The sequence below is a fragment of the Magnolia sinica genome, chromosome 6 (genome assembly GCF_029962835.1).
Source record: "Magnolia sinica isolate HGM2019 chromosome 6, MsV1, whole genome shotgun sequence".
In the NCBI taxonomy this organism is placed as follows: Eukaryota; Viridiplantae; Streptophyta; class Magnoliopsida; order Magnoliales; family Magnoliaceae; genus Magnolia; species Magnolia sinica.
Genome location: NC_080578.1, coordinates 87,476,212 through 87,495,794, shown reverse-complemented (window position 1 = coordinate 87,495,794; position 19,583 = coordinate 87,476,212). Strand labels below are relative to the sequence as shown.

At 40.4% G+C, this 19,583-nt stretch overlaps 1 protein-coding gene across 3 annotated transcripts; it reads left to right on the top strand.

The window, feature by feature from the left end:
* The first annotated feature begins 4,032 nt into the window (after positions 1–4,032).
* Positions 4,033–18,055, top strand: LOC131249017 (uncharacterized). 3 transcript variants are annotated; one of them, XR_009172623.1, is made up of 3 exons: positions 4,033–4,423; positions 4,608–7,196; positions 17,743–18,055. XR_009172623.1 is itself a non-coding variant. In XM_058249579.1 (2 exons), the coding sequence occupies exon 2, from the start codon at positions 4,870–4,872 to the stop codon at positions 7,108–7,110; it is 2,241 nt and encodes a 746-aa protein (XP_058105562.1). In that variant the 5' UTR covers positions 4,033–4,423; positions 4,608–4,869; the 3' UTR covers positions 7,111–7,419. The 3 variants fall into 3 exon arrangements, 1 of the variants encoding a protein (XP_058105562.1); XR_009172624.1 differs by lacking the exon at positions 17,743–18,055 and adding an exon at positions 12,500–12,937; XM_058249579.1 differs by lacking the exon at positions 17,743–18,055 and having other exon boundaries at positions 4,608–7,419.
* The last annotated feature ends 1,528 nt before the right edge of the window (positions 18,056–19,583 follow it).

The window sequence follows — 19,583 nt, the reverse complement described above, 5'->3', positions numbered from 1 at the left end:
AAAATAAAATGGCCACCTGTACAAATTGGATAGGTTAAAAGTGTGGATCGTGTATATTAAAGACACCAAATTCCGATGCCGCAGCCTCCTGTTATTGGTCATCATCACTTCTCATGATGTCAGGTGCAATGGTTTTAATAAAATTATTAAATAATAATAATAATAAAAGGTCACATTCATATTTTCACATTTGTTGCACCAGTTTCTCTAAGAAGACTTCGACCGTGAAGTGTAGAACATAACAACGGATGCCTTAGGGTGGCAAGCTTATGCAAGCCCTACCCTGTTGTATACGTTTAAATTTTGTATTTGTTTATATCTACATCGACCATCCATTTTGCAAGAACATTTTAGGGCACTAGCGCAAAAAGAGACATATCTAAAGCTCAAGTGGAGCACACCATAGAAAGAAGCAAGATAATAATGCTTACCATTGAAACCTTCATAGGGCTACCTTGATCTTTATTTACTATCTAATCTGTTCATAAGGTTACATAGACTTGGATGAAGGAAAAACACAAATATCATCTTGATACAAAACTTCTATGGCCTCAGGAAGTTTTCACCTCACTGCCTTTTGTGGTGTGGTCCACTTGAACTTTGGACATCCTTCAATTTTGGTCTCACGCCCTAAATTGAGTTGGCAAAATGAATGGACAACGTGGATAAAACACATACAACATGGTGGGCCTCACAGAGTCCTTACACAACATAGCCACGTGATGTTGTGTTCACAGGGTGTCAAAATCATAAAGACGAACCGGCTTATAGAAGAAAGCTCAAATGGTGATAGGAAGGGCCCCACACTCCTTGTGCTTAATTGCAAGATGCGAATTGTGTCCTACCCCCACCTGTCTCTAACCACGATCAGGTAGTTATGTGGGTGAGCCCACTGTGATGTATTTGTTTATCCACACAGTCCATCCATTCTCTCGGATTATTTTAAAATATACACAAAAAAATAAGGTAAATCCAATGCTCAAGTGGACCACACCAAATAATAAGCTTGATTATATTAAATGCAAAAAAGCATTAAATACAAGATTCATTTGCAACGTGGTCCATTGCAAAAAAAGCAGTAAATACCAGTTGCGTTGGATGCAAGAGGCAACAGGGACAATCCCTGCCATGGGTAATAATTATGTTTTTTTTAATCCCATCCCACCGAATTCCTTCGAATCCCCCCGCCCAAATAGGCCCTAATATACTTTTCATCAGTCATTTGATAGGAACCATTAGGATGGATAGAATCTCTGAATAAATATGATTTTCAGGTTATGTTCCATATGTAGTGCGACCCACAGCTTGGACAGTCTGAATTTTTGTACATGTGTAGTAGGATTTGAAGAAACATGAATGCTTGACAGAAATGCAAGTCCGCTCATACAGAGATGGACGATATTCCTCATGGCACACGTGCCAGATTCCCACTATCAACATATATGAGATCAGGACCCTCATCAGGTGGGGCCCACCATTACATGCACTCGCCAGAAATCAATCCAATCCACTCATTAGATGGACCACACATACACATATAAAAAATATAGACCATTAATCATATTTTTAATTATCTATTTCCTCATTTGTTTCATTAACTTTGGCCCACCTCATGATCTAACTGACCTATTTTAAGGCCAAAAAAGGAGTGGAGGACCAACTTGTATAGATTGGATATAATGTCTATGTGTCGCCCTGCCACATGTAATTCTGCGTAGAGACTTATAGCCTTTGAATCCCACCTTTTATGGTGGAAATTCAACAAATAAAATATCTTAATTGCATTATTTCAGCCCTTAATATGATTTGGCTGTTTTGCTTTGATGATAAATGGTCTCCATAAAATTCACCTAATAAAATATTTGAAGCATTGAATATAGTATATTTTTTCAGGCACCTCACCATCGTGTATATGTCTTGTCTATGTTGTTCATTGGTTTTGCTAACTTATTTTAAGACGTTAGACTAAAATTTAAGATATTAACAAATTAAGTGGACCACACCATAGAAAGCAGTGGGGCTTCAATGCCTACCATTGAAAACTTCTTTAAGCCACAAACGTTTTGCATCAAGCTGATATTTGTGTTTTCCTTTCATTTAGGTATGTGTAGCATCATAAACAAGATACCTCAACAGCAATCATTCTGATTTGAGATTCAGGCCTACCTCATTCGTGGGGGACTCGGATTGCGTACTGAGTTACTCAGTATGCTCTTATAGTACTGAGTAAACTTTATTGGGCCCATCGTGACTGCATGTAGTTTATCCATGCCGTCCATACGTTTTTCCATATCATTTTAGGGGTTGAGACCAAAATTTAAATATATCAAAAGCTCAAGTGGACCATACCATAGTAAACAGTGAAAGTATTGATTTCCACCATTGAAACATTTCTAAGGCCCATAGTGGTGTTTATATGTCATATAGACATGGATGAAGGGAAAAAACAAATATAAGGTTGATCTAAAACGTCTGTGGCCCTCAAGGATTTTTCAACGGTGGATGTTCAGTTCACACTGTTTCATGTGGTGTGTTCCGCTTGAGTTTTTGATATCCTTCATTTTTGGGTTGAACCCTTAAAATTATCTGTTAAAATGGATGGACGGAATGGATGAAATGCATGAATGACAGTAGGCCCCACAGGGTTTACCCAGTGCGCTAAGCATACTGAGTTACTCCGTACGCAATCCACTTCCTCAATAGTTACACTAATTTATTTAGTACAATTGTCTTGTCCACATTGTTCATCTATTTTGCTAATTCATTTTAGGCCATTAAACCAAATTGAAGATATCCACAACTTAAGTAGACCACACCACATAAAGTAGTGGGAATTGATCGCCTGCAATTAAAAACTCCTTTTAGGCTACAAAAGTTTTAGATCAAGCTGATATTTGTGTTTTCCCTTCATCTAGGTTGGCGTGACCTTATAAACAGGCTCGATGGCAAATAAGTATCATGGTGGCCTTTGGAAGGTTTCATTAGTTAGGCTAGTTTATTTAATTATGAGTTTTGGTCTTTTCTTCATCACAATAAATTACCTTTTATTGGGTCTGATTGAATTTGGTCTGAGTGGATCCATGTTGGACTCGAAAACTGAGTCTTTTGAGAGGAATTACACCATGAATTTTGAACTCTTGGACCCAGATCGTCCAATGGGTCTTAAAATTTGGACCCATGCCCACGTTTTCGGTCTGGTCCAATGACCCATCAGGTCAACCGGACCCATTTGCACCCTTACTTTGGAAGTGGGATCATCCAACTTATGTGATTTTTGGTGCAAAACCAATCAACGATTGCCAATGGTCCAGCTGAATGGATGATCCAGCCCAAAATTGGGCCATTTGACTAATTTGGGACCATAGGGAGTTGAAAACAATGGACGGCTTAAAAGTTATTGCCAATGGTCCACATTCAAGATACAAGTGAATGAACGGCTCGGATGGTTGCGATCCACCCAATGCACGGCTCGGATGTCCGGCGGACGTGCAAGTTTGGCACGTATGGCCGTGTCCGTGTGGACATGAGTGAAAGAGGAAAAATTTGATACTCTGGCTGAGCGTGAGGGTTGATAGGCAGGCACTTAGAAAATTCAAAAATGGAATATAAGTAGCTTACTTGAAACCGTCCAAACCATGGATCAGACGTTAGATGGATATTAGGCAGAAAAGTGAAACTTATTTGATTTTTTTACCATCTAATTAGTAGACATCTAACGGATGGCTAAAATAGAAAAAATCCAACGGTGTAAATTAAACAAACAAATGAGCAGTAATCAGAAGTCAAAATCGTCCAATAAATCTAACATTTTGAAGGTGATCTATCTAAAGTGAGTCCGATCCTTGGTCATTTTAATTTAAGTTAATGTATGCCACGTGTACAACCTTTGGGGTGCACGAGTATAATCACCAGCGTCAGCCAGAGTGCGAAATAACTTCCCTGATAGACGGAGATAGAGAGAAGGGGCAATTTCGTAAATGGAGAAAAATAAGATAGAAATAATAAAGGAGGAATTTTATATTATGACGTAAATGCCCTCTTTTTTTGGCCGGCGCTGCCTCCTCTCTCTCTCCAAACCCTCAGAGAACCTTTTGCCCCTGCAATTCCCTCTCTTCCAATCTCTACCCTTCTGTCTTTCCGGTTTTCCCAAAAACCCCTTCATACCCGCCAAATCTCTCCTCTCTTCTTCTTCTCTGTGTCTTTTCAAAAAACCCCGCGAAAAAAATCCCCTCACTCTCCTCTCTACTCCTCGCCAAACCCTAACTCTCCTCTCTTTCCTCAGATCCGATCCTGACCATTTGTTTTCTCAGCTCCAGTTTCGAATTCCTGCTCAGGAATCGATTTCTGCTGGGGTTCTCGACGCCTTGGGAGCGGTTCTTCTTGAGCCGAGAGCTCCTGTTGGTTCTAGGGTTTTCTTCTTGAGGTATTGTTTCAGGAATTTTATTTTTCTGGGTTGAATTCTTACATTTTTGCTGCCTTTTTTTTTTTTTTTTTTTGGAGATGGGATTTTAGTGTTTATTTTATTTAATTTTTGTTGTGGATTATGATTCTGTTTCTAGGTTTTGAATTTTTTTTTTGTTTTTTTTTTTTTAAAATATTTTTCGCAGGAGAGATTGAAATCGATGTGTCAGTGGAAGGTTCAGAGGCATTTCTGGTTTGTAGTTTTCACCGATTCGCGAATTCGAGAAGCGGTGGCTGTATTAGGATTTTTTTGCAGAGAGAAGAAAGGTTTTTATCTACAGACGCGTTTTGTTTTTGATTGTTCTTCTTTTGCGAGATAGGATTGGTTGGATACAAGTAGGAAGGAAGCAATTCTGGGATTGGAATCAGTGTTTGGTATTGTTCTGTCTGTGAGTTTCTTCCTTCTTCATGGCTAATCACGATTTAATTCTTGGGCAAAACCATGGTTTGGCACTTGGGAAAAACCAGGAATTGGGTCTCGGGCGTAGCCATGTTTTGGGTCTTGCACAGAACATTGGCATGGGTCTCAGACAGACCCATGACCATAAAATGGGTATTGTACATGCTCATGACCATCGATTAGCTCTTGGACAGACACACGGTCATGGTCATGGCCATGGCCGCCATGATCATGAGAATGAGCTAGCACTGGGTCAGAATCATGGCACTGACTCTGAGGATCATGATGATGACCATGAATTGGGCCTTGACGAGCAGACCCATGAGTTAGGTATGGCCGACAACCATGAATTGAGTGTTGGTGAGTCCGATGAGCTGGCTGTTGATCAGAACCTAGAGCTGACCGTTGATCAGAGCCAGCCACTGGCAGTCCAGCATGGACAGGAAATATCTATTGCCCAATCACATATGGTAGTCACTCCTGTCATTCAGAGCCGTGCAATTGTTGCACACCCCAGCCATGAGCTGACTGTTGGACAAGAGTTTCAGGATGTCAAAAGCTGTCGGCGGGCGTTGCGAGACGCGGCCATTGCACATCACTTTGAAATACGGACGGTTAAATCTGACAAGACCCGTTTCACTGCCAAGTGTGCTAGTGAGGGGTGTCCATGGCGCATACATGCTGCGAAGCTCCCAGGTGTTCCAACCTTTACAATCAGGACGATTCATGAGTCACATAGTTGCCAGGGAATTGACCATCTTGGTCACCAGCAAGCTTCGGTTGATTGGGTTGCGAACTCTGTGGAGGAACGCCTACGTGAGAACCCACATTTCAAGCCAAAGGAGATATTGGAGGAGATCCATCGGGTTCATGGTATCACTTTATCTTATAAGCAGGCCTGGAGGGGGAAGGAGCGGATCATGGCCTCTGTTCGCGGGTCGTTCGAGGAAGGGTACCGTATTCTTCCACAGTATTGTGACCAGATTTTAAGGACAAACCCAGGAAGCATTGCGTCGGTTTATGGAAATCCTGTAGATAACTGTTTCCAACGCCTTTTTGTCTCATTTCATGCTTCTATCTATGGTTTTGTGAATGCCTGCCGGCCGCTCCTTGGGCTTGATAGAACTCTTCTGAAAAGCAAGTATCTTGGGACCTTGCTTTTCGCTACTGGTTTTGATGGAGATGGTGCTTTGTTTCCTCTAGCGTTCGGGGTCGTCGATGAAGAAAATGATGACAACTGGATGTGGTTTTTATCTGAACTGCACAACCTTCTTGAGGTTAACACAGAGAACATGCCAAGGCTGACAATACTGTCTGATAGGCAGAAAGGCATTGTTGAGGGAGTGGAAGCGAACTTCCCAACTGCGTTTCATGGGTTCTGCATGCGCCACCTTAGTGATAGCTTCCGGAAAGAGTTCAATGATACAATGCTTGTTAACCTCCTCTGGGAAGCTGCTCAAGCGCTCACGGTTATTGATTTTGAGGCCAAAGTACTTGAAATCGAAGAAATTTCGCCAGATGCTGCTTATTGGATTCGTCGTATTCCGCCACGTCTATGGGCTACCGCTTATTTTGATGGAACACGGTTTGGGCATCTGACGGCAAATATAGTCGAGTCATTGAATACATGGATACTTGAAGCATCCGGGCTTCCGATAATTCAAATGATGGAGTGCATCCGTCGCCAGCTGATGACTTGGTTTAATGAACGGCGGGAAACGAGCATGCAATGGACGACAATACTTGTCCCTGCTGCTGAGAGACGTGTATCTGAGGCTCTCGAGCGCGCACGTACCTTTCAGGTTCTTCGTTCAAATGAGGCAGAGTTTGAAGTTATATCTCATGAAGGAACAAGTATTGTGGATATTCGGAATCGTTGCTGTCTGTGTCGTGGTTGGCAGCTTTATGGACTGCCATGTGCACATGCTGTTGCAGCGCTCCTTTCCTGCAGGCAGAATGTCCATCGGTTCACCGAGAGCTGTTTCACTGTTGCAACATATCGGAAGACCTACTCTCAGACAATACATCCTGTCCCTGATAAAAGCCTTTGGAAGGAGTTGTCTGAGGGAACACAGAATGGGGGCCCCCCTGATAGAATCATAAATCCGCCCAAGTCCCTTCGACCTCCTGGGCGGCCCAGAAAGAAGCGAGTGCGTGCAGAGGACCGTGGTCGAATAAAGCGAGTTGTACATTGTAGTCGTTGCAATCAGACGGGACACTTTAGAACGACATGTGCTGCACCTATATAAGTCTTCTCTGTTGATATGTTACGGTCTTCTCTTCCTTGGCAAGAATTGGGGTATTTTCTCTCTTGTGAAAAGTAGGCTTCTTGAGTGTAAGCAAACCTTCTAATTAGATATTTTCAGCAGTTTAAGTCTATTTTTCTTTTCAGCTTGTTATTCGTTTTCTTAGATAAAGTTTCAGCCAAATAATATCACGATGTCCTCTTCTCAATTCATTTTGTCTTCTAATTTGTGAAAGGTGGTGACCATATGATGGCTGACCATTCTTGTCTATGTTGGTTTGTTGATCTGTTTTATTTTTTCTTTTCCCTTTCATTCTTTGACTTCTTCTACTTTTCCTTGCAGCAGTTTATCATTTGTAATGTGCTTGTGAAGTTCTTACTTAGACGTGAATCTTGCTGTTTATTATGTGTTATGTGATTGCACAGTTCTTACTTGAATATGATGTTTCATTCCATTTAATACTGTGTTCTGAAGTTTCACTCCTTCATAATCTGTTGTTCAATTGGTGCTTGTGTTTTTTTTGTTTTTTTTTTTCTCATTCTCGTGGAGCAAAATGGTCACCTTAGAAGCTTTGCACATTTTTGTAAGACCCTCCTAAAAGGCTACTTGTGCGAGTAGGCTTGGAATCATGTTGTACTTGCACAAGACTAGAATCCTCTTTTAACCAAAACCAATATTGATTTTCGGGCGAGGGAAAATAAGTGAGGAGTGTCCTACCCTGCGGCAAATGTACTGTTTTCTGATGCGCAGTATTTTGTACATGTGGGAACATGTTTCAATGATCCAAACAATTAATGTCATGGTGGGGGGACTGCATAAAAAATATCCTAGATGGGAATGTTTTAATCCTGATCATGTATTCCTTCGAATATGAACTTTTTCAAGATCATCCTATCGTGAAGATTTTTCGAGGCAGCTCCCATTAACCATTCATGTTATCATATCAGAATTGTTTTCTGATGAGCAGTGTCCTATAATATCTCCATAAATGTTGGTGCTTCCTGATGAGTGGTCCAGATTTCATACCCGTATGCCATGTTGGTACGTATGCCCTTATGTAGGATACTAATCCTACCGCACGACATAGCCTTTGCAATTCTCTTTGTATAATTGCTCAAATTTATGTGGAGCTGGGCTGGCTTTATTGTGAGATTACCTTTTAGGATTAGGATGCTATGTTTCCATCATACATGTCATCATGCTGGTTGTGTTTGTCCTAGCATTATATATCCACTATTATTCTTGTTATCAGTGTTTGGGAATAATGTGGTCCACATATGGACTCTGCACAGGTTATTTTAGCTTTTATCTTACTTGTGGAGCAAGTGTGACATGTTGAGAAGACTTGCATGGAGCTAGTAAGAAAAGACATGATTACTCATGATCTAACTGAAGTTGTGGCCCTTGATAGAGTGGATTGGCGGAGCAAGATTCATGTAGCTGACGCCACTTAATTGGGATAAGGCTCAGATGATGATGATGACGATCTTACCCAATGTTTTAAATAGCAGTAGTGTGTTGCGTAGCGCTTAGTCCTTTGTAGCGTAAGCTACACGGTACTTTTATTTTTAATTTAAAAATAGGGAAAATATGATAAATAGTAAGGACGAGGAAAAAAAATATAAAAATGCCTAAAAGATGATTCATTTTTCAAATATAAGCATGCTCAAACAAGTTATTGATTATCATTTATCGAAAGCCAATCCACATATATAAACCAAATCAAATAATTATCACACCAACAACTTTCTAAGAAAACCACTTTAATTAATAATGTCTAATTGAAACCATAAGTCACAATTACAAAAAGAAATAAAAATCCCACAGGTTAAAAGTTTGAGTATAATACGAGTGTCACATACCTCAAAATTAGATACAAAGAAAACATAAAAAAAATAAAATAATAGAAAGTACATGGTAGCGTATGCTATGTACGTTAAAGGGGATTTACGCTATTTAGTAAGCTACGTAGCATTATGGCTATGCTACGCTATGTAGCATATGCTACCACTATGCTACGAATGCTATTGAAACATTGATCTTACCTATAGAGGAGTTTAGTTAAAAAAGGAGGGTTTTGGCATATAACATCCTTTTGGCCCAAATAACACTCTCCCTTATGTGTATTCCCAAATATCCCCTTTTGTTTTTCATTTTCTATATATATATATATATATATATATATAAACCACGCTGTGGTTAACACCCGTTGGCAAAATGTGATGGAACCATTGAAGAAAGACCTTTTTACTCATTTATAGGGTTAGGCTTAGGGTTTGGGAGAAGTGAGAGGAGAGGTTAGGGTTGGGGTTGGTGTTCCAAGGATTTGGGAAAGGGTAGCATTGGTGTTTAAAAAAAAGATTTTGCTAACCTAACCATGGTTAGTTTTTCTGTAAAAAAAAACAGTAAGGTGGTTTTTTTTAATCATATTTGGAAAATGGAAGGTGTTTTTGGAAAAAGCATAAGGGAGGGTGTTATTTGTCTTTGGGCCAAAATGGAGGGTGCTATATGTCAAAACCTCAAACAAAAAAAGAAAAAAAAGAAAAAAAAGAAAAGAAAAGAAAAGAAAAGAAAATGAAATGAAATGTTGTAGTTTATAGGTATTATAATGGATGAGATTAGATCTAGTGGATGGCTGTGATTTAAGGGGTTCTTAGAGTTTAGCTAGGTGCTATTGAAAGTGTAGACTCAACAGTTTGCTTAGGCTAATTAGCCCATTTATCATGAAGGGAGATTCTTGCATTGTTAAGGTGAAAGGTTTGCTGAAGTTTAAGCCCATCTTCAAGCCTAAGCCCCATCCAAGTGCAACCAAAGCAGCCCAAACCCAATCCCAGCCCAACCATAGTCTATAACCTCACCCAAACGCCAAAAGCCTTGGGGATGGGACCTAGGTTGAACCCAAGATGGTGTACCCCAAGGGTGGGCCCCACACTTTTAAAAAAATGAAAATTCATTGGGTGCAGAAAAACTTTTTCCGTGTCCCAGAAAGAAAAAAAGGACACTGGACAGTTTTCCGTGTCCAAGGCCAGCTTCTGGACCCACTTTGAACCCCAATTTCTTAAGCTTCTGTAATCTAAACCCCATTTTCCATATATCCATGTTAAAACCCATCAAGTTACCTTTCCAGCAATCCTAATTTCAGGATGATCTGATCTACGGGCGCAAAGTTATGGTTGAAATACCAGACAGCGCACTTGATCGATCGGCAGACTGCAGAACAGGAATTTGACTTAACTTGTGGGCTCCACATCTCCCTAACCATTAGGAATTTGTCCCTCAAACTAAAACCATTGGTTAGCCCATCAGATTCCCTTTTCAACAAGCTATAGATTTCCCAAGTCTGACACCCGAGCACCAAGTTGTGACCAAAAAACAGAAAGGTCGCGTGCTGAACTGTTTGCAGAAAACAATGTTTGAAATTACCATCTTGTCCTTCATGGAACTCCAAAACCCTATTTCCATTTGCCTTTGACCCTTTGACCACTTTTTACCACAATACGAGAGGGAGGGAGCGAGGGACAATTGCTTTGTTCTTTGACTTCAGAGAGGGAGGGAATGGCTAACCCTTCCTACTCTCTAAGTGTGGTCCTTACTAGTGTTCGAGGTATCAGTGTCACTATAAGTTTTGTTCGCTGGGGATATGGAAACAATATTGATATCGCCAATAATATCGTTGATAACCAGAAATGCAGGAAAACTTGGGAAAACGGTAGAATTTTCAGTGAAACTTTAGGAGATGCTAAAATACACATTTGCATATTTAGGAATAAAAATTTGCAAAAAGAATGTATACATAATAAGTTTCCATTTAATGGAGGCTTAAAAGCATGTGCCGTCATAAGAAACATTTTAACCATCCCATCTATCTCATCTAAACATCCAATCATCCATCCAAAAATCCATCGGTATTGCAGAATATCGACAACTCATGATATTTTGCCAAGAAATCATCAACAACTGAAAAGGAAACGAAAGATTGTGGTCTTGATATTGCGCATGTTACGATAACATAATATTGAGATATTATCAATATTAGCAACGACATTGAAAACTGCATGCAAGAATGTGCCCATTAAAAAATTGAAATAGATTTTTTTTTTAATAAACAAACTTTCTATGATATCTCTGCATTGACGATATTATTGAAATATCGCCGCCACACTTGTGATACAAGTGTCACGGCGTCACCTAGAATTTACACGGTAAAAAATATTGGCGATACATTGGCGATATCAATACATTGGCAATATAAGCGATGCCTGGAATTTACACAACTGAAAATATTGGCGATATCGATATGTTGGCGATACTTGGTACATTGTTGATGCCTGGAATTTCTAATACCACCGGTGTTATCGATATTGCTACCAGTGTTATTGGTATCGCCAAGCTAGAGATAACGATAATATCGGAGATAATTTAAACATTGGTCCTTACCCATAATTTTGGTAAAAAGACCATTGTGGAGTCTGTTTCCTGAAAATCAGATGGTTTTGTACAATTTATTTCACAATGCAAGCAATGATTCTAGCTATCTTTGAATTATAAGAATAAAAGGCTAGTGGCGCCTCCAAAATCGACCCCATAGGCTCTACCACACCTGGTAGGCCTTTGTTGTTACATTGACAGAAAGGCTACTTGCAGCCCCATGGGAGATCTGAATAGTAGTAGCTGTCTTATTATTATTATTATTTTAAAATTATTTATTATTTAATATTATTTTTTAAAATTTTATGGAGAATGTAGGAACGTTGGGTGCCTGGCTTTAGCCTCATGTTGTATTTCTCTTGGGCCTTTTGCACTCTGTTTATAAAAAAATTGTTACCTCTCAAAAAAATTAAAAAATGTTCGGACTTTGGTTGTTTTGGGCCATTAAACCCTAATTTTATACAAGTTGAAGAGACTTGTCTATGTGCCTCCTGTGAATGTACTATGATTTATTTGAACTTTGATTGCTGGGATTTTACCATCTTTACCAGATATTATGTTTCCAATTGTGAAGTTCAATTATTGTTGCTGCTTAACTGTTTCTAATCCAACTATAATTTCTAATGTTTGGAAATTAGGAATTTGTCTGATTTTCAGTTTATGAGCATGAAATATTCACCTGTGTTGGAATTGATAGCCTATCTAATTAGCTTTGGAGTTAAACTGTAATGCATTTGGGTCTAGACCTTGATCAAACTGCATCAGTCAGTATTGAAGCGAGTTTCTTCTGTTTTAAGTGGTCCGATTTTGATTTATAGTCAGATTTAGGCATGCAATTTGATAATTGTAAGATATGATGCAGAAGTTAAATCTACGGCTGGATCTGATGACAAATCAAATCAATTGGATCTAAGCTAGAATCCAGTGCAACAGTTAGATCTGATCCAGTACTCTCCACACAAAGGTTGGATCCCACATAGAAGTCAAACAAATTGCCAGATTACTTCACAATGGCAAGAAATAGGGCAAGGTCAGCAGATGGGAGGAAGAAAAATGATACCAAGGCAATAAGAGAGACAGTATTTCCAAAACCATGATGCACAACACATGCAAGTTGGGTTGGCTTGCACAACCAATGTTGCATTGAGAAGAGGCATGAGAGCTCGAAGTGATAGCATGCCATTCCCGATGTTGAGGATAGCATCGAAGACCAAGGTCGTCATGGATGGCATCGTTCAAGGCATGGATTTGAAGATTGGGATTACTTTCAAGGTGTGAAGGTCTATTTGTCTGAATTTAACTGGTTGATGTGTCCAGAGAAGTTCTTGGACTGGTTAGTGAGTGTTGAATAGTTTTGAGTGGTATGTCTCCCTGATCACATAGTAAATTTACTTGGTGGTTATGAAGTTGAGAAGGCATATACGATCATCTAGTAGTAGCAACATCAGCAATAATGAGAGAGCTAAGGGAAGAGAAAGATTGACGTTTGGTAGGAAATGAAAGATAGGCGAAAATAGAAGTTATTGCCCCCACACTACGCTCGTGATCTACTCTTTAAATTTCAATCCTTCACCTAGCGCTATGAAGTTCAAAGCTACACAAAAGAGTGATATGAGTTGATGACACACATGACACAAAGGCAGACCATGGTGAGATATATCTTTTGTTTCGAAACAAAAATAAATAAAAAAATAAAAAATAAAATAAAAATAAAATGTGGCAAGTAAGATGGGAAAGATGTACTTGGGATCCTATAAATGATGTTGGGAATGCGCAGAAGCAAACCCGAATTCAATCTAACAAGACGAAATAAAACGCAAACTAAACACGCAGAGAACACACGATACGGTATTCCCGATCAACTTGTAAAGATTGCTATTCCGCCGCGCTTTCATTACTACAAGTGCCCCTTTAGAAACTTTAAGGACCTGATCAAAACTACTAAACTTGCACCCAAGTGCTTATAATGATCAAAGAGAGTTCAGATTCTTCCTAAGGTCAAAAACGTGTCTCACATTTGTTAGGATACACTCCATCCCATCGAACATTCTGATGCAAACCGAACCGATTCCAACAACTTTACAGTCAATATCATTGCCCACAAACATCTGTCCACAATTGCCCTTGCGAACAAATCTCGCTGAAAAGTCATGTGGTATAATGCCCCCATATCTAAAACCCAGTCGTTGCTGAGATACCTGGATTTGAATACGGTGAGAACATAACCACTGTCTGCTTCATCGCTGGATTCCACTGTGTTGGCTTCCTTCAACGTGTTATCAGGTTTTTATCCCTTTTGAGCCTTAGGATTTCGACAATCCTTCTTCATGTGTCATGTCATGCCACAATTCTAGCACTTCATTTTGCTATTTCCTTTCGATTTGGATCTAGATCGAGAATTCCCATTCTCCCGTTCAAAATTCTTTTCCCTGGCAACCAATGCATCTGTAAAGGTACCCTCGCCACTGTCTTTCCTTCTCGAATTGCACACTTATGTAGTTCCACACACGTCGTCGATCTCAATGTCGATCGATCGACACTGATCGAGCACCCTTAGATCGATCGATCAGACCAAAGCTCGAGCGATTGAACTAGTAAAAAACTGTCCAAAGAGTAAATAAGGATTTTTCCTAATATTGTCGATCGATTGAGCATGGTCCAAAACTATCCAACGAGCAATTTGTCTAATTTCGAAGAGGTTCGATTGATCGAGCAAGGTTGTCGATCGATCGATGTATCCTGATTCTGCATAGATTGAAGACATCCTTTCACCATTTGAGAGGTTTGGAATAAACAAAAAAGAGCTTAGTTGTGGTTTGGGGGTCATATAAGTCGCGTCGAGTGCACCCTATTTAGTTACCCTACCTCTTCCTTCAAGATTCTGACAGAAGTGGCGAATAAACTTGAGAACATCCAAAGAGATTTCCCATGGAAGAAGCACAATGCTGCTCATAAATGCCACTTTTTTCACTAGGACGGTGCCCGAAAGTGGGAAGAAGGGAGCTTGGTATCCTGGAATTAAACAATGGAATTAAGTGCTCTTAGAAAAACGGTGATGGAGGTTCAGGAAGGATCATAGTTCTCTGGAGAGAAGCTATTGCCTCTGAATATGGGGAATGGGAAGGAGGTTGGTCCACGGTCTTTGGTAATGGATGAAGGATCCTTTATCTGGAAAGTCGTATTTCACTTTGTTCTCGATTCTGGAGGTGTTGGTGACTTGTTTTAAGGAGTTAGATTCAAGGTGGGCCGCGTTGATAAAGTGCTTTTCTTGAAAGTTATTTGGTTTGAGGAATCTCCCCTTGTGGAGACAGTCCAAAGCTTTACTCCCTTGCTTGGAGAAGTGTGTTCATTGGAGATGCTGGGATTTGTAAAAGAGAGGCTAGAGTGATATCTCCAGTCCCGTCCAGATCTTTTGGATATTCTCAATGGGATTGTCCTTCTCACCTTCTAGGAAATGAGCATTTGTGGGTTGCTTGTATTTCTCCTCCAAGAGAACTGTGGCTGATGTCATCATCCAATTCCCCCCTTAGCAAAAGTGTGAGGTTCTTGGGCTCTACCTGACATTGAGGCTTTTTGTTGGGCTTCCATGGCAAATAAAATTCTCACGATGGCATGAAAAGAGGGAAGATGCTGGGCAATTTCAAACATTTGTTACATGTGTAGGAAGGATGATGAATCAGTAAATAATCTCAGTTTAGATTTGGAAGTCACTTCCTCCATTTGGACCTTTCTCTTTAGCTTCGCTATCGGGTCTTCCTAACTGGGTTGGATGCCTGATGACGGGTGGAGCAGTGGGCCATTCAAATCTAGAGGTAGAACCCTGTGGAGAATGTTCCCATTAGCAATTCTTTGGGGTATTCTTGTTAGAAACTTTAGGGGCTGTTTAGTGTGAGGGATTTGAGGCAGGGACTGTGAACTCCATGGATTTCAAATCTCCCTGTTTCTTACTGGGGATTTGCCAAATCCATGGATTTCTCAAATCCACACATTCATAAATCCATGAATTTGGGGCAAATCCAAATCCTCCCCCAAAACTAAAGACTTGGCAAATCCTTGAAACAAGAAACGAGAGACATTTTGAAAGCAAAAAAAGTAATTCGCAATAAATGATCTAATATCATGGTATACAAAAATGATTATGTAATGGCCGTTATGTAATGGTAACAACTATAACCGTTGTGTTACGGGGACGAAATGGCTGTTATAGAAAAAACTGCCCGTAACGGTCCCATAGTAGTCCGTAATGGCCCCGTAATGGACCTGTAACGGTCCCTTAACGGTCTGGAAATAGTTTTATTTTTATTTTAAATAAAATAAAATAAGGCTGTAATGGCCGTAGTGGCCCATATCGTAACACTAACAAAGGTGGCTGTTACGTCCACCGTTACCATTATGGAACACCTTGTCTACTATTGCAATAAATGCTCTCTAAATCCATGGGTTTGGTATTTGCCAAATCCAAATCCATGAATTCGACAATTTGATGGATTTACGAAATTCACATTCTCATTCCATGACTGCAAATAGGGCTTAGAATTTTCTAATCTAAGAATTGGAGTTCAGCCCTGATAATTAATGAGGTAGGGTTGTCCCTGGTCAGTTGATGTTTGGTTGCTCTAGAGTGCAAAGGGCTATTTAACGCAAGTGGGAATAATCTCAAGAAATGTGCAATGAAGATGTGGCCCCCAAAAACTGAAATTGCTGGTTCCAAGTCTTAATCGAGAGTTGTAGACTGTCCAAAAATGCAATGAAGGCTGATTAATTTGGATTTTCTGCATTGAGTTGAGGCTTCATGATTTGTATGGCCATGGGTATCTTGCCATTGACGATCTGATCTGGGATTTGCATTTGCTTGAATTGCCATTTAACAATGCCATACATGTAGTTGAAGTTTATGGTTGAGTAACGACCATTTTTCTGAATGGTGGCTATCTATTACCGAAGTGGAGGAAGTGGATTAAGTCTTGTGTTCATTTGGCAACCTTCTCTATTCTAGTCAATGGGTCCCCAAAATCCTACTTCAAGTCATCTAGAGGCTTAAGGCAGGGAGACCCCCTTTCCCCACTTCAAGTCCCCTTCTCAAATCTTTGGGGGATATGAATCAAGGTTGCTTGGGAAGTGGGTTTGGAGATTTGGTGTGGAAGAAAGTTCTTTTTGGAGAGAGATGATAGCTTCTAAATTTGGCACCCAGAGCTACGGAACATTTGGTTTGTAGGGGGATTTCCTTCGTGCTTGGCAATGGGCATCAGATCTGTTTCTGGATTGATACTTGGTGCGGCAATCTTGCGCTTCAAGACAAATTTCCTAGGATCGCCGGCCAAACTCTTGATCGCTTTGTTTTAGTGGCGAACTGCTTCTCTACTATTTGGGGTTCAGTAGTGTGGGCTCTGCCTTTTTTTTTTTTTTTTAACACACACACACACACCCCACACACTCACGCCTTAGTGGGATTTCACCACCTATGGATACTCGAACCCTTGACCGGGTGTTGAAACTCCTATGAGTCTACCACTGGAGCAGAGTAAGGATCCGTGTGGGCTCTGCCTTGCCGAAGAGAGACGTTGGAGTACAAGATTGTGGAGTTCATTGGGTTGTTGGACGTTCTTAGGAACGTATCGCCGGTTGATCACCTTGTTGACTCAATAGTCTTGTTAAGGAATCGTTTTGGGAAGTTTTTGGCTAAATTGTTCTTCTTCTTGATATTAGAGTCATCTTATTGACCTAGTCTCCCTCGCCCGTTTCATCATTGGTTCTATAGAGCCCCTCGTATTGTGGTATTTGTGTGGCTTGTGAGTTGGAAGAGAATTTTAATAATTGATAACCTCCGGATAAGAGCCTTGATTCTCCCTATTATTTGCTTGATATGCATGGAGGAGGCATCGGCGAATCCAGGAAAGCCATATGGAGATTGATCATTATGGCTATCCTTTGGACCATTTGGGAGCTAGGAATGGGGGTTGTTTCAGGAATCTTTGCGAAGGCATTGAAGAGGTTATTAGAAAGATTCATACAGCCTTGATGAGGGTTGGGCTGGCCTCCCTTTTTTGAGCTTTTTCTGTTTTTTTGGGTTACATTCTTTCCTCACCGTCGCGAGCTTTTAATCAAGTGGTTATCTCAAAAAAATTACAGGAGTTCATCCCTTGATACTATTATAGAGAAATAATCACATACAGGCTTATTTTTAACATGGAATGGTTTTGTTTTCAGCTGATGTGTCACTTCATTGAAACGCCCGAGGTGTCGAGAGGGTTGACCACACCATGAAGTTCTCATAGAGCAAAAATAGGATAGTCCACTTGTTAGGTGAGCCACACATACATTGAGGCAGACCATCAGCTTTCCATTAATAATTCTAATGGCGTATCCCACCTGAAGAATGGACCAATTTGGGTTTTGGCCCCAGGTAATTTTTATGAAGTAACATGTGGGTCAGGAAGAAATATGTGAACATTTCTCACCATTGTAAAGTGATGTTACAGCTGAATTCTTCTCCTACTTTTGAGGAAAGGTGTTTTGTAAACCTGTATTTATTTCCATGGCAATGCGCTTCTAGAATCCTTGACAACACCTGTTTTACATAGCAGATAAAGTACCCAAACTTTTGGGGCCCACCATGTAGTATATGTAAAATCCAAACTGTACATCATGTTCTATTCTTGATTTTAGAGCCTGGAGCAGAAGATAAGTGAGAACCACAACTCAGGTAGGCCACACCACAGGGACCAAATGGCGATGCCAACTATAGGTCATGTGTGTATCTTTCATCAAACCCGTCAATCGGTAAAGTGAAAGCACGGATTACGTCCTGCCCCGTCCGGACCATAATCCATCTACGCAGGGGCTTTGTGGCCCCAACCGTGGTGTATGGGTTTTATCCACGCCGTCCATCCATTTTTCCAGATCATTGTAGGCTTTGAGCCCAAAAATTAAGTAGATATGAAGCTCAAGTGGGCCAAATTACAGGAATCAGCGGTGATGATGATACCCACTGTTGAAACCTTTGCAGGCCTGTACACGGAAACTCTGTGGAGTGGATGTCCGTGTGTCATCCACTCCGTCCATCAGTTTCTGCTGGTCATGTTAGGACATGAACCTAAAAAAGAGGCGGATCCAAAAACACAAGTGGGCTACACCACCTGAAACAGTAGTGATTGAACGGCCACCATTCAAAACTTCGTGGGGTCGACAAACGTTTTGGATCAGGCTGATATTTGTGTGTTGTGTGAGACCTAATCATCAAGGTGGGCCCTTCGGAAGGATTCAACCCTAGGAATTTCAAACCCACTCTCTCATGTGGTGTGGCCCACTTGAGTTTTAGGTCTGTTTCGATTTTGGGTGGCAAAATTGATAGACAGCGTGGGCATCGCAGTGGGCTCCACAGACTCTCCGCCTACAGTTGTATATGGATTTATAACGAATAAGTGTCCCCACATATTCTAATGAATTATAGAACCCCACATATTTTAACGAATTATAGAAACTTCCTAAAGAAATAGATTACCTATGGGGAATGAGCCTGCACTGAAAACCAAGCGTACGATTCAATGCTTTTATCGCATTGACTAATCTTTGTTGGGCCCATGGTGAATATATGTGGTTTATCCACGCCATCCATCCACTTTTACCGCTCATATTATGAGTTGATCCCAAAATTGAAGCATATCCAAAGATCAAGTAGACCACGCCACAGGAAATAGTGGGAATAATGATTTCTACCGTACAGTTATGTTTATTCGTCATTCAACCTGTTATTTAATTCACCTGGATGAAGGGGGAAAAAAAATATATCAGCTTGATTAAAACCTCCCGTGGCCTCAGGAAATTTTCAACGGTAGATGTTCAATTCAAATTGTTTCCTCTGGTGCGGTCCATTTCAGCTTTGGACATGCTTTATTTTTTGGTTCAAGCCCTAAATTTATCTGTAAAATGGATGGACAGAGTGGATAAAATACATAATCACGGTAGCCCCCACCGAGTTTACTAAGCGAGTGCGCAATCCGCTTCCCTACCTAAACTTTAAAACTGCATGTGTTTTTTTTTTTTTTTTT

Coding starts and splice junctions, on each gene's coding strand:
- LOC131249017 (XM_058249579.1), top strand. CDS start 4,870: ATGGCTAATCACGATTTAATTCTTGGGCAAAACCATGGTTTGGCACTT.